The following is a 12,918-nucleotide window of genomic DNA, read 5'->3' as shown; positions in this document are numbered from 1 at the left end:
GTAAAAGGAGTAATCAAAACCTGTGCTCTGTGTTGCACTGAGGATTTTTCTACTTTTTTGAAAAATATTAGTTTCTGTGATTTTTTAAAGAAATCAGATATATTGTTTTCTATTGCTTCCATAGGAACTACAGGCAGAAATTGATGCTCACACTGACATCTTTCACAACCTGGATGAAAATGGGCAGAAAATCCTGAGATCCCTGGAAGGCTCTGAGGATGCAACCCTGCTGCAGAGACGTCTGGATAACATGAACCTCAGATGGAGTGAACTTAGGAAGAAATCTCTAAACATTAGGTAGGACCTGAACCTAAACAAAAGCCTGCCGTTGGTGTATTAAATGGAATACTACAATTTGCAAGTAAAAAGTTTTAATTTTGTTTCTGTTAGCACTGGTTTTGTCTATTTTGAAATTATTTGTGCTGCTTTGGATGTTGGCTTAACTTTGTAAGAACGATTAGGTTTTCGGGTGTGAAAATGATAGCAGAGGATTAGGGTTTGAGGGTTATGATGGAGTTTTGTAATTACAGAAAGAAACAGTAACTGTACCCCCTCTAAATGTGGGCTTTTTCTAGAACTGGGTATGACTTATCAGTGAGTCATGAAAGAAAGTGATTAAATAGCCAATATTTATGATAAGCTTCATTTTAAAGACTGCTATTTCCAGTGCAAAACTAAAAATATCCTCACAAATGAGAAGACAAATTATTTCAGATTTTAACTGTTGTCAGGAGAGTGGACAGAATTGCTAAATAAAATCTAGGGGTAAAAGAAATTTATAAGTAGTATCATGAGAGGAAACACTTTTGTTTGCAATTGCAAATTACAAGTGGTCATTACAAATTATCAAGTGGTCACTCAGGCTTCAATGGACTGAAGGTTTCATTTCAAAAGAAATTGTCCTGGAAACTTTTCTCCAGAAATACGGCTTTTGCAATATGCAACCCAGCTCAGTTGCACTTGGGCATTTTTTCATTTTCTCACTTGCTGTGTGTTGGTGGTAGTTCAGAGGGCAGCAAAAGACAGAAGTGTTTTCCAAAGTAATATATGAAATATTAGCTTTTTTCAGCTCAGGTCCCAAGGGAGGTCAGGCTGTGTAATGACAAAAAACCATCTTTGTATCATCAATCATTAAAAATAAATGAAGGCTGTGAGGTTGAAAAGATATAACTAAAAAAAAAGAGACATATTCCTCCTTTTTTTTTTTTTCTTTCTGAGGAGCAAAAGAAGAGGAACAAAACCCTCCAAAGTGTCTGAGATTTTTTTTTCACATGCATTTTACCCATGAACATGCTCAGATACAGTGATTTTTGAGATAAAAACAAATAGTCAGTTGTCCAAATATCAGTAAATAAATGTATGGGACTTTCTGTCTTTCTTTTTTTGGTGTTTAATGTATTGTTGTCATTAACTGAGTCAGAACCAGTAAACCCCTGTTATATCACAGTGACTTCCTGCTTTGCACATTCAAAGCAACAAACCTTCCCTCTAAAATCTATGCTTCCAATAAAAAGGCTTAAGGTCTTCAATAACTTAGTGATTCGGGTAAGAAACGATTCTTAAATTCTCAGACATTTGGTTTAAGTGTTGCTGGCCACCAGATGAAATGAAAATGCTCTTCCCAGTCTGCCTGTTTGGTGCTCTTTCTATCCAAAGCACAGAATGGAATAGATTTCCTCATAACTGGCATTGCTTACACAAAGGAGGGATTAGAGAAGACATATGAAATGTTCTCCAGACATCAGTCCCATAAGTTTCTTTGTTTATGTCATTTTTAGTCTGCTGAAACAGAAGACCCTGGGTGGGCATTCTTTTCTAAATGCATTAGATAAAATATATGATAGATATTAAATAGAAACTAAGCTCTTTTCCATTCCTCCCTTTCTTTCATCCTGATATGTCAGCACAGTTTACCCTAATAAACACTTTCTCATAAGTATTTTTTAAACTGTTTTAGTATTATCTCTTTTGTGTGCACATCTTGGACACAGTAATAAATACATGAGTGCCTGTATATAATGTACACTGGTGTGTGCATGCATAAACCTATATTCCTGAAGATGAAGGAAGAGCAGAACAAGTCAGGTTGACAGGTTCTGGGGAAAAAAAAAAAAAAATCACCCAACTGAGGAAGGTCAGAGCACAGCAGCAGTAACAAAGCCCCTTCAGGTCACTGCTTTTGCATTTTTCCCTGTAAAGCCAGGGAAAGCAGGGAAATGTTTGCTTCCATTTGTTGCCCTTCTCCAGAAGAGGTAGAAGCTTGCCTCTGCCAAGATAAACATGAGACAAGGGAATTAGTCTGAATCAGAAACTTGACTCCTTAACTATCTCCTGTGCTAAAATCCTGTGGTCCTTGCTCTGGTTGTTGCCTCCTGCAGCTCTCCATAAATTTCCCTGCTTCTCTCCCCCTTGCTCCTTCCAGAGCTATCATAGAATGAAAGAATGGTTTGTGTTGGCAGGGACTGTTTAGATCCTCCAGTGCCACCCCCTGCCATGGGCAAGGACACATTCTGCTTGCTCAAAGCTACATCCAGCCTGGCCTTGAACCCTTCCAGGGATGGGGCATCCACAACATCTCTGGACAATTTGTTCTAGTGCCTCACCACCCTAAGTGTAAATAATTTATAATATATAAACATATATACAATCTAAATGTTTTAGCTTGCAGGGCCTTCTCCAGACTTCACTGCCTGCAGGACTGGTGTCCCCCTGCTGTGAAGTTTTGCCCCAGCTCCCAGGTGCCCTGTGAGAGAACAGACCAAAAGGCCTGATCTATGAGTGTCCTTCACATGTAGGATCTATGTGCGTCCTTCACACGTAGCATTTACCTTTGAAAAAAGAGAAGATTTTGCGTTAGCTCACACACTTTGAGAGCAGCTGAATTTTCTGTCAGCATGTGGCTGATCTGCCCCTTTCCTTTCTCTTTCCTTGCCGCTTTACCTGATGTAAGAGGTTGGAAAGATGACAGGATTCACAGGGCATTTCAGAGAAATGCAACTGTCTCTACCTTGATCAATTCATCATTTCCATACCCAAACTAAGTAACAAGGTTTGCAAAAATGCTGAGTCCATATTTTTCACATTTCTTTATAGAACATTATATAGAAGGTATAGGAGTAGAATTCTTAGTGTCAGAAGAGAATGATTTTATGTACAATGACTGTAGAAGAAGATAAATGTTATATGAACAAAGCTAGAACTTAAACGGAAATGTACGAAACAAAAGAAAATTTGACTTTATTTCCCAGCACACTTTTTCACTTTACTGTTATGTAATAATCCTTTGGTTTGAGTTACTAAGAGGATTTCTTATGTTACTTGGAGGTGAATTAGGGGTTTTTTTACAAACCAGAAATTTTAAAATTGCATATTCATAAGTACAGAAAGACAAAATTTTAGTGGGGTTTATCTACAGTACAGAGAAAATGGAATATTTTGTCAGTCCAGCCACACAAAACAGTTGCTGAAATTTAGAAGCTCAATACTTGATCCCAAAAAAACACATTTATGCATATACAGAAGAAATTTTTGGAAAATGTCCTTATGATGGAGGCCTTTTTTCATAAAATAATATTTTGTCTTTTCATTTTCCCAGTGTTTCAAATAGTTTCATTCACACCTCTGTTTAAATGACATTGACATTCGACTAGATAGTATATGAGGATTCTATTGGATTTGACAATTTCCTCATGACTTTTTTAAAGAATGGCATTGGTTCTCTTATTTTAGAAAATTAAGGTAATTAATCTTGCGTAAGTTGAATGGTTTGTGTAATGGTTTAGAGAAATGGTTGCTCTTCACTGAGTTGGGGAAGTACTCTCTACATTTCAGGCAAATAATGTCCTAGTCATCCTGAGTGATGACTACATTTCTCATGCTAGTCCTACATAGTATTTGTGCACTTCTAGTGAGACTGACAATTCAGCACAGCCATTACTCACTGCTGAAGAGGGAAACTAAAAAGCAAAAAACCCCCAACCGATCAAAAACAAAATCAGGAAATGTGAAAAAAAGCCAGGACTGTGGAACCAAATTTAAATCAGTGTTGCCAGAATCTAATTCAAAGCTACTGAAGCAATTCAAAAATCATTAAATTAATGAAACACTAGGATCTTTCTCAGTAAATAAGCTTGTACATTCTGGGTTTTACTTCCACTGTGCCTGAATCTATCTTATATTTAACACATGCTTTCAGATCCCATTTGGAAGCCAGTACCGACCAGTGGAAGCGATTGCATCTCTCTCTTCAGGAACTTTTGGCATGGCTGCAGTTGAAGGAGGATGAATTAAAACAGCAAGCACCCATTGGTGGAGATCTTCCCACTGTGCAGAAACAGAATGATATTCATCGGGTATGTTGGTGGTTTTTATTATCCTTTGCTCATTGTTTTTTCCTTTGCAGGCTAGTGCTGCATGACACAGTCCTTATTGGAAAGAATTCCAGCTATAGCTTTCAGACATAGCAGAGAAAATCAACCTTTTGGAGAAGGAGGCGTTAACAACCATGATCTTCAGAGACCTATCACAGACAGGCAGATTTCATAGCCAGAACAGTTACTAACCCAGTAATTTTTTAGGATTATATAATTATTTCTGATTGTTTTTCTAGATCAGGCATTCCAACTTCATGTATACTTTTTGAAACCCTAGTCTGGATTTTGGAAACATTTGTGACAGGAGTAGCTGGTATCAGCTCTACTGCACAACTCTGCACCATGAAACTGTTGTGATAACTGGTTTCATGAGGGAATTCTTATGGAAATTCTTATGGGGGACCATTCTAGACTGAGATTGGTATTAAAAGGGAACCTAAATAGAGCACTTGTACAGGAAGTTGTTTGTTGTTTTTTTTTTTAAACCCACCAAATGAGCACCCTCCAGAATAATACTTCAACTTTTGGCATGGCTGCAGTTGAAGGAGGATGAATTAAAACAGCAAGCACCCATTGGTGGAGATCTTCCCACTGTGCAGAAACAGAATGATATTCATCGGGTATGTTGGTGGTTTTTATTATCCTTTGCTCATTGTTTTTTTCCTTTGCAGGCTAGTGCTGCATGACACAGTCCTTATTGGAAAGAATTCCAGCTATAGCTTTCAGACATAGCAGAGAAAATCAACCTTTTGGAGAAGGAGGCGTTAACAACCATGATCTTCAGAGACCTATCACAGACAGGCAGATTTCATAGCCAGAACAGTTACTAACCCAGTAATTTTTTAGGATTATATAATTATTTCTGATTGTTTTTCTAGATCAGGCATTCCAACTTCACATATACTTTTTGAAACCCTAGTTTGGATTTTGGAAACATTTGTGACAAGAGTAGCTGGTATCAGCTCTACTGCACAACTCTGCACCATGAAACTGTTGTGATAACTGGTTTCATGAGGGAATTCTTATGGAAATTCTTATGGGGGACCATTCTAGACTGAGATTGGTATTAAAAGGGAACCTAAATAGAGCACTTGTACAGGAAGTTGTTTGTTGTTTTTTTTTTAAACCCACCAAATGAGCAACCTCCAGAATAATACTTCAGAATAATTCTCCATACAAAGATTCACACTGATTTTTGTTGTGATGAGGGTATGCTTGGAGTATGTCTACAGTGTTTAATCAACTCACACCAGTCTGATGCTAACCCAATGTCTGCTTTCACCTAAACAGTCTTGAATTTCATATGCCATTGAGGTCTATTCAGGTCTGAATGAGAAATCACAGTTCTAGTACCTCTATTGTTCAATATACATTCAAGCTCTCCTCTCCTTCAGCCCCATGTGTCTTTAATTAAAATAATGACATCATAGGAGGTTTTTACTTCCTGTTTGATGTCCGATTATGCTTCAGGGTGCTATCTGAAAAATTATTTCAAGCAAATGTAATTTTTATTGAAAAATTTAAATTATCAGCCTGTCAGCTTTATTTCATGAGAAAAGAATATTCCAAATCTAATGTTCATCTTCTCAAAGCATTGTGCTGTATATATGTAACTTTCTTTGCGTAACTTGCCATAAAACGTATTGTTTCTGAAGTTCCAAAATCTCTGATTTTATTACTTAATGGAGAAATGTGAAATGGTGCTTTTAAACAAAATAGAATCTGTGGTTTTTTTTGTTCATCAGGTAGCTGTATATAAATATTGCTCTAATGTATTGTCCTTTCTCATGGGGAGAGACGTATTTGGGAACACATAGTGAGATCAAATTTGTAAAGCACATATAACGTATCTTCTGCTTTAAAACCCTGAGTTTGTGAAAAGTCAGGAAGTACAAGTCAGACATGGCTTTTTCCATAGACACACAGGCATTCATCTACTGCAACAAACTGATGGCAAGTAGTGTCAATATAGTTTGTCAAGGATCTATCTTCACTGAAAGACTGAGAAGGCAAAAGGGAAAGATGAACAAAAAAACTGTCTCTCTCAGTGGCAAATTTTTCTAAGATAATACAATGCTTTTTTGCAAGGGGCATTTTCATCACATTTTGTAGGTCTTCCCTCTGGAGACGTGATGTGTAGGATGTGTCTTTCTCACAAAATTTTATGTGGGACTTAAAGCACTATCACAGAGACAGTGAGGTGAGAACATCCATGACTTTACAGGGCAGCACGTTTCCTTTTTTCACCTTTCCCCCAAGAAAGTTAAGGCAAGTGTTATATATAACCATGAAAGTTAAGAGAAGCCTGAGGTCTGTTTTAGCCATAAAGTAGCAACTTCCATAAAGTAGTTTTAAAGGCTATCCAGAATATCAGGATGAAAGAAGCAATATAGATGTTGCTTTAACCCAGTGTGACATAAACTCTTTCTCCAAAGGCAACCCTTGATCTAAAACAAGAGTTAGGGAGAGATTTCTATAGAATTGTTACAACAAAACTTTTTCCATCTAAATAATATTTAAGTATTTGAAAACATTTTCTCCTAGACAGAAGAATTTTTTTTTCTAAAGAAATTATTTCTTATAGTATTTTAGTGTTGTACATCACTCTGTAAGCAGTTTAAGGGTTTCCAAGAATTCATCATAAAGGTGGCAAGTCTTCAGTGATGAACTAAGTGATGTCTCTGTCACACACCGAACAAATGAAGTATTTAGAATTTTTAGGGATGAGAATTATTGTATAAAATTAAGATACCATGAGTAGGGGCAAAATGACTTCATAAAAAAAGATCTCAGCTCTCTTTTGTAACTTCTCTGTCACTTTCAGGTACATAATGCAGAGCTTTGGTCATCCTGTCTAGTATCAAAGCTAGAATGTTTTAGTTCCTTTTAGAAACACTTCTTTTTCTTTTTCCCATTCTGTAGCACTTCAGAAATTTGAGTGTAGGTATGCTGATTCCCTGAGGAAAAAAGAACATAACAGAATACATGAAATTAATTTGCCTTGTCTGATCTTCAAATGTCACTGACAGACAAGGGAAAACAGTCAACATGGAAGTTGACTTTGGGTTGCTGTGTTTGCAACAGGTTGGTTGGTTGGTTTGAGGTTTTTTTTTTTTTTCCTCTGGGCATTATGGACTTTGTCACTCTAAAAGTTTCTTTTAAAGAAGCAGATATACAATAGCTATATCAGAATGAACAGCTTAGCTGATTTCTGAAAATAAGAAAAATGTTTTCAAATGTTTTCACAAGTGTACAATTATCTAGCTTAAAACTAGAGCCCAGTACTGGAAAGCTGTTTTTGAGAGGTTTGGCCTTTGCTTAAGAGCAGGGCTCAGCTCTCAGGGTGTTGCATGTGAAACTGAAGAGTAGTTGCGTGTTATCTTGAGAAAAAGTACCTGCTGACTCTTCATTTTGTTCTCCTGAATGTCACTTCTGAAAATTAGTCTTCAGTAAACTAGAGAAGCATCCATCAGATCTGACCAATCTTTTAAATGACTAAAACATTCAGTTTTGATCTTTCTTCATAAGTACAATGTTTGGTGTTCCTTCTGTGAAGGATTGTTTTTGTCAGGTAATGCTGGAACTGAACTCAGCTACGTTCTTCACTTGATAAGTGAATAAGCCTCATCAGGGGAACACTATTTAAAGGCAGTTTAGCTGATTCAATTGAGAAATAGCACAGTGAATGCCAACATGATTTTATGCCTGAATCCTTTTTCTAAAGAAGTGTTGCAAGCTGATTTTATTTTTTTCCCTTAAAGGTAAAATTTAAAGAGGAGCAAACATATTTAACCTCTCTATCATTCAGAAGACCATCTGGAATACCACAGAGATTCATAAAAGAGATGAAAATAAGTCAGTTCTTACCACTTGACTGCTCCTAGTTGCCAAGATTGGCCTTAAAAATTTTAAGAGTAGGATTCAGATGAAAATTTCAAATGCTTGAATCTATGCCAGAGGAGAGCTTGAACTCAACTGAGAACAGGGCTATCCATGCAGTTAAAATCATTGTTGTGTTATAAATGTGAGGTGCTTTTTAGACAAGGAAATTTGGAATGTATCCCAAATACACCCACATAACTGCTATTTGTTTGAACTTATATATATAGTAGGTCATTTTTTCAATATTTGGCATCTGAAGAAATTGTCTCTATTCCAGTCTTAGAACATGTGGGGAGGAGTGGTGGTTGTGGTGTTATCAATGACAAAAAATACTCCTGTTCTTCAAAACATTTTTTAATTATCTTACATTTTTCTTTTTTTTTAGTAAGTATCAAAATATTGCTTTAGTGAAATTGAATTAACAACTGTGTGCATGTTGCTGTTAATCTAATTTAAGTAACTCAGGCATCATGCAGATACCCTGCTATGTCTTTCATTCTTTTAAGAGTTGCCTCATTTGCTGTGTAGTGATTTTATTAACAGCATAAATAGCATTTATGAACATAGAAGGCACTTATTAACAATTCCATGGAAACCCTTTAACATAAAATCTGTAGAATGACTGCCTAAGGAGGAGTGCAGTTCCTGCTTCAACACATTAACCAGTTATGGATCCACAGTTGATATCAACTTTTAATGATTAGGACAAACCCCATATTTTGAAAAGCATTCTGTTTGGCACATGTGTTGAGTTAATATAATTGTACTCTTTCTCTTTAAAATATATTGAAAGCAAAAAGTCCTAGTTTTTAAATAACAGAGATTAATGTTAGTTTTACTAATGCAACTCTTTTTCTCATTATATTTTCATTTTTCTATTTAAGCAATCATTGTTTCCTCATTTAAAGAGATTTAAGGACACTCATGAGGTGGTAGAGGTCTGAGATAAGCTGATCAATATATGCATTATTAAAATGGTGGACAGAATGCCATTACTGCTGTAGTGTTGATGACAAATAGACATGCTTAAATAAAGTAGTTTACTTACTTTTTTGTCAGGTCATGCATTATGTGTATTCGATTTCCTCTACAGTCACCATGAAGTGTGGAAGAAGTTAAGGAATTCAATGAAATTAGCCTGCAATCATTATTTGTACATTAGACATTCATTTAGGCTAATTCTGCTTTCAGTGATGGCCTAGTTATTATAAAGATGTATTTGTCAGGGCTCTAGATAGATAAATTCTTTTTTTTTTCCCACCAAAAAAAAAGAAAAAATGTTGCTATTTATGATTTTTACTGGTAGTGTATACATATCTCACAATAAAACTTTAATCCAAAAAGCAGCTTTATCTTCATACAGTAAGAACTTTTTTTTTTAATGGGTTAGTATGAAACGAGCATTCATTATTTTTTATGCTGTTCTGTGCTACTGCTTCAGTCTCATGTTTTTTTCATCCTCTCCTTTTAAATTTCTTTAATTGAAATATGTTTTTACTTGGTAGAAATCTGCAGACCAAAACTAGGGAAGGAGATGAGGACTGTAAATACTGTGTATTATTCTATAACTCAGGATTTACAGACTAGAATTGCCTCCGCCAGCTCCAACATTCAGACTGGAAAAGTTGAGGGGAAAAAAGTTTGACACTGGCTCAGTTTTCCTATATTAATAAAGAAGGCGCCTTTTCTGTTTGTGACAAAATACAAAATGCGCAAAGCCAGAAGTTCCTGTTAGCATTTCTCTATTGTTTTGAGGAAGTTACAATAATTCCTGCCCAAAGGCTTTATGGGATTCAGGGTGTATATGTTCTCCTTCAGTTGCACAAGAGTTACAGGAAGACTGTGGCTTTAAACCTCTTCTGGAAAGATAACGCCACTCGGTGTATTTGATTGCTGCAGTTTTCTGCAAAAACAGTGCAAGCTGAAAGAAGTTATTTTTTTGTCCTTCTCCTGGTGTGCACATAGCCAGGGGTGGCCTGTCTACAGCAGCAGCAGTCCTTACAGAAGGACTACTCATTCCCAAATGCATAGCTCGGAGGTGTTTCTGCCTTTTAACTATTTTCCACATCAGTGTATTTCTGTGTTCCCCTGGAATATCGGTGACTCCTTCCTGCTGTTGGTGTGTGTTTGCGGAACGCACCTTTGTGCAAGTGCTTCCTTTTTGACTGGTTTGGGCCACAGACATTTCTGAAAAATAATACATCTTTGGAAACATTTCTAAAGTATATTATATCTTTAAGCTGTTGCACCATTTAATGTTTAAAAAACACAGGTTTAAGTGGGTTTGACTGTTGATGTTACTTTTAACACTATCAGCAGAGAGCAAAGCACATAGTCCATGGAAATTACTGTGCTGGATTTTAAGTTATGCTTCCTGCCGGCTCACTTGTCCTGCAGACCTGCCACACCATTCTAGTGGGACAGAATGATGTGAGATGAACACAAAGGCTAATTAAAGGAATAGATTTTCCTCATTTAGAGGCATGGAAAAGGCTTATTATATTTCTTCTTTCTATCGCACTTCATGCAAAAGTCACGTATGAATCATAAGAATTATAAACCTAAAAATGTCTAAGTTCAACATTTTTCATTCAACCTTGTAGTAGCTCCACTCAGTTTTTATGGAAAAAAAAAAAAGTCCAGTAGTGGTTTACTTGTTAATACACAGTGCACTTCTTTATTTGTGAAAATTGGTATTGTTTTTAAAGGTTAACATGATTGTTTTAAACCTTTAGCTCAGGTATTAATCAAATGACAGATTGTTTATTATAGCAGATTCTGTGAAAAGATTCCAGTCCCATTATTGACCTTGACACAAAATGAAGATTTTTTGCTTTGTTATTTCCTTCAACAAAGCAGACTTTGCTTAAGGGTTTTTCCAAGAACAGCTACAAAACTTATGGTCAGTTCTTGACCATTTAATAAAAAGTGTATTTAAATATTTATAGTAGAATAATGTAGTTTTTTCCTGAAGTTTACTTTCCTGAAATGTGTTAAGAACATTTCGCCTTTGAGTTCTCATATTATAAACTGTACATGACCCCACTATTAGTTCTGGTTGGTATTTCCTGTACAGAGAGTCACATATCAAATATAATTCAAAGTGTAATTAACTTTTTAATATTGAATTTATAATCCTTCATTAGTTCTCATAGAAATACAAATTTTGTTTAATAATTAATTTGACTGAATTGGTGCACTTATTATGTTACAAACTTATATAATGCTGGTATTGTAAAGAGAAATTTCTAATCCCTGCAGTAAAATATCAGTTTTCTGCCCATGGCATATGGCTCTCCTTTTTGCAGTATTGTGTTTTGTGTTACACTGTACTATTAAATTACCTACATATTTTACCTCTATGCTGCTTGAAACTGTATGCATTCAAAAATGTTTCATAAATATAGAAAAAATATTGAAATAAAAGTGTGGTAAGGACCATTTAGATAAATTCACTGCAACATGCAGAAGAACCAATGCAAAATTCAGCCTACAAGCTGGGTTTCATCTGCATTTTTGTGTGGTGTCCATTTGGAATCAGTCTAATTGACTCTTATGTTCTCATTAACAAAAATAGAGAAATAAATAAATACTGAGATATGTGTACTTTCAGTGACCTACCAAAGCTTCTAATACTAATCTTGAGTAACTTACTCATGGTCCTTTAAAAATAGGGTGTAGAAGAGAGTAAAAGAGTAAAAGGAGCTGTTGCTGAAGAAAGAAAAATGCAGTATGCTGACAGCTCTTTTGAATACAATGTGATTTCAGGTTAAGCAAAAGCTAAATATTTTCATTTGTGTGTGTGTGTGTTTTATTGCTTCTTGTCATACACACGTGGAAGCTGTTGCTGGAAATTTTGTTCTGACATTGCTATTCTGACTTGGTATTTCCTTATAGATCCACTTACAATAATTTTGTTTCTTAGACTTTCAAGAGGGAGCTAAAAACAAAAGAACCTGTTATCAGGAGTGCCCTTGAGACTGTGCGAATCTTCCTGGCTGAGCAGCCCGTGGAGGCAGTGGAGAAGGTCTGCCCAGAGCCCAGAGGTAATTGAAGCAAGAACAGGGTAATAACACATTTCTGGGAGGATCACTGATGATCAGCGATGATTAAATAAATCCTGCCAGCCGCTCTGAAAGCATTCCTTTTACTCTCCGAGCTGAATGCCAGTGTTCAGAAACTAAGCTAAAAATATAGATGAAAGCAAGCCTTAGCAATCCTTCTGAACACTGTGGTACTAAATAGATATGCATATTTATAAGCAGATTTTGAAACTGCCTTTAAACCTTCAGGACCTGTCTATAATTATAGCCTCATTTGAGGGCTCAAAGCTGCAATTTAAGCTAAAATTCACCTTGTAGTCTCAGTACTACAGGAGATCCCAAATCCACCTAATTGCATCAAAAGCTTCACAGTGATTAATATTTATCTATGTGCAGAAAAATTGTGCTGAATCAGCTGATAAACTTCTATCTACACCTTGCATGTTTCAAAATACCTTTATGTACTTAAATGCAGATTTTGCTGATTTTTATGGTGGCAAGATTTGAGGTTTTTTTAAGATATTTTGAAACAAGAATACATTAATAAAGCAAATTTCACAGGTGCTTTTGGTTATGAAGAGTTTCTTACTGAGATTTTAACCTATCCAGGTGGCAACTGT

The 12,918-nt window shown here is 35.9% G+C and overlaps 1 protein-coding gene across 8 annotated transcripts in view; it reads left to right on the top strand.

The window, feature by feature from the left end:
- DMD (dystrophin) overlaps positions 1 to 12,918 on the top strand; it is a 1,148,466-nt gene that overhangs the window by 952,382 nt on the left and 183,166 nt on the right. For 7 of the 8 annotated variants that reach the window (XM_041472370.1, XM_041472371.1, XM_041472366.1 and 4 more), the window contains 3 exons: positions 125 to 297; positions 4,196 to 4,352; positions 12,181 to 12,301. In XM_041472370.1, coding sequence (XP_041328304.1) covers positions 125 to 297; positions 4,196 to 4,352; positions 12,181 to 12,301 — 451 coding nt within the window. Of the gene's footprint in view, positions 1 to 124; positions 298 to 4,195; positions 4,353 to 4,949; positions 4,994 to 12,180; positions 12,302 to 12,918 lie in introns of all 8 variants that reach the window. The other variant, XM_041472365.1, reaches the window with a different exon arrangement.

Source organism: Pyrgilauda ruficollis, unplaced genomic scaffold (assembly GCF_017590135.1).
Source record: "Pyrgilauda ruficollis isolate IOZ18807 unplaced genomic scaffold, ASM1759013v1 scaffold29, whole genome shotgun sequence".
Classification (NCBI taxonomy): domain Eukaryota; kingdom Metazoa; phylum Chordata; class Aves; order Passeriformes; family Passeridae; genus Pyrgilauda; species Pyrgilauda ruficollis.
Note: the sequence above shows the minus strand (reverse complement) of the source record. Positions and strands in the feature narration are given on the sequence as shown.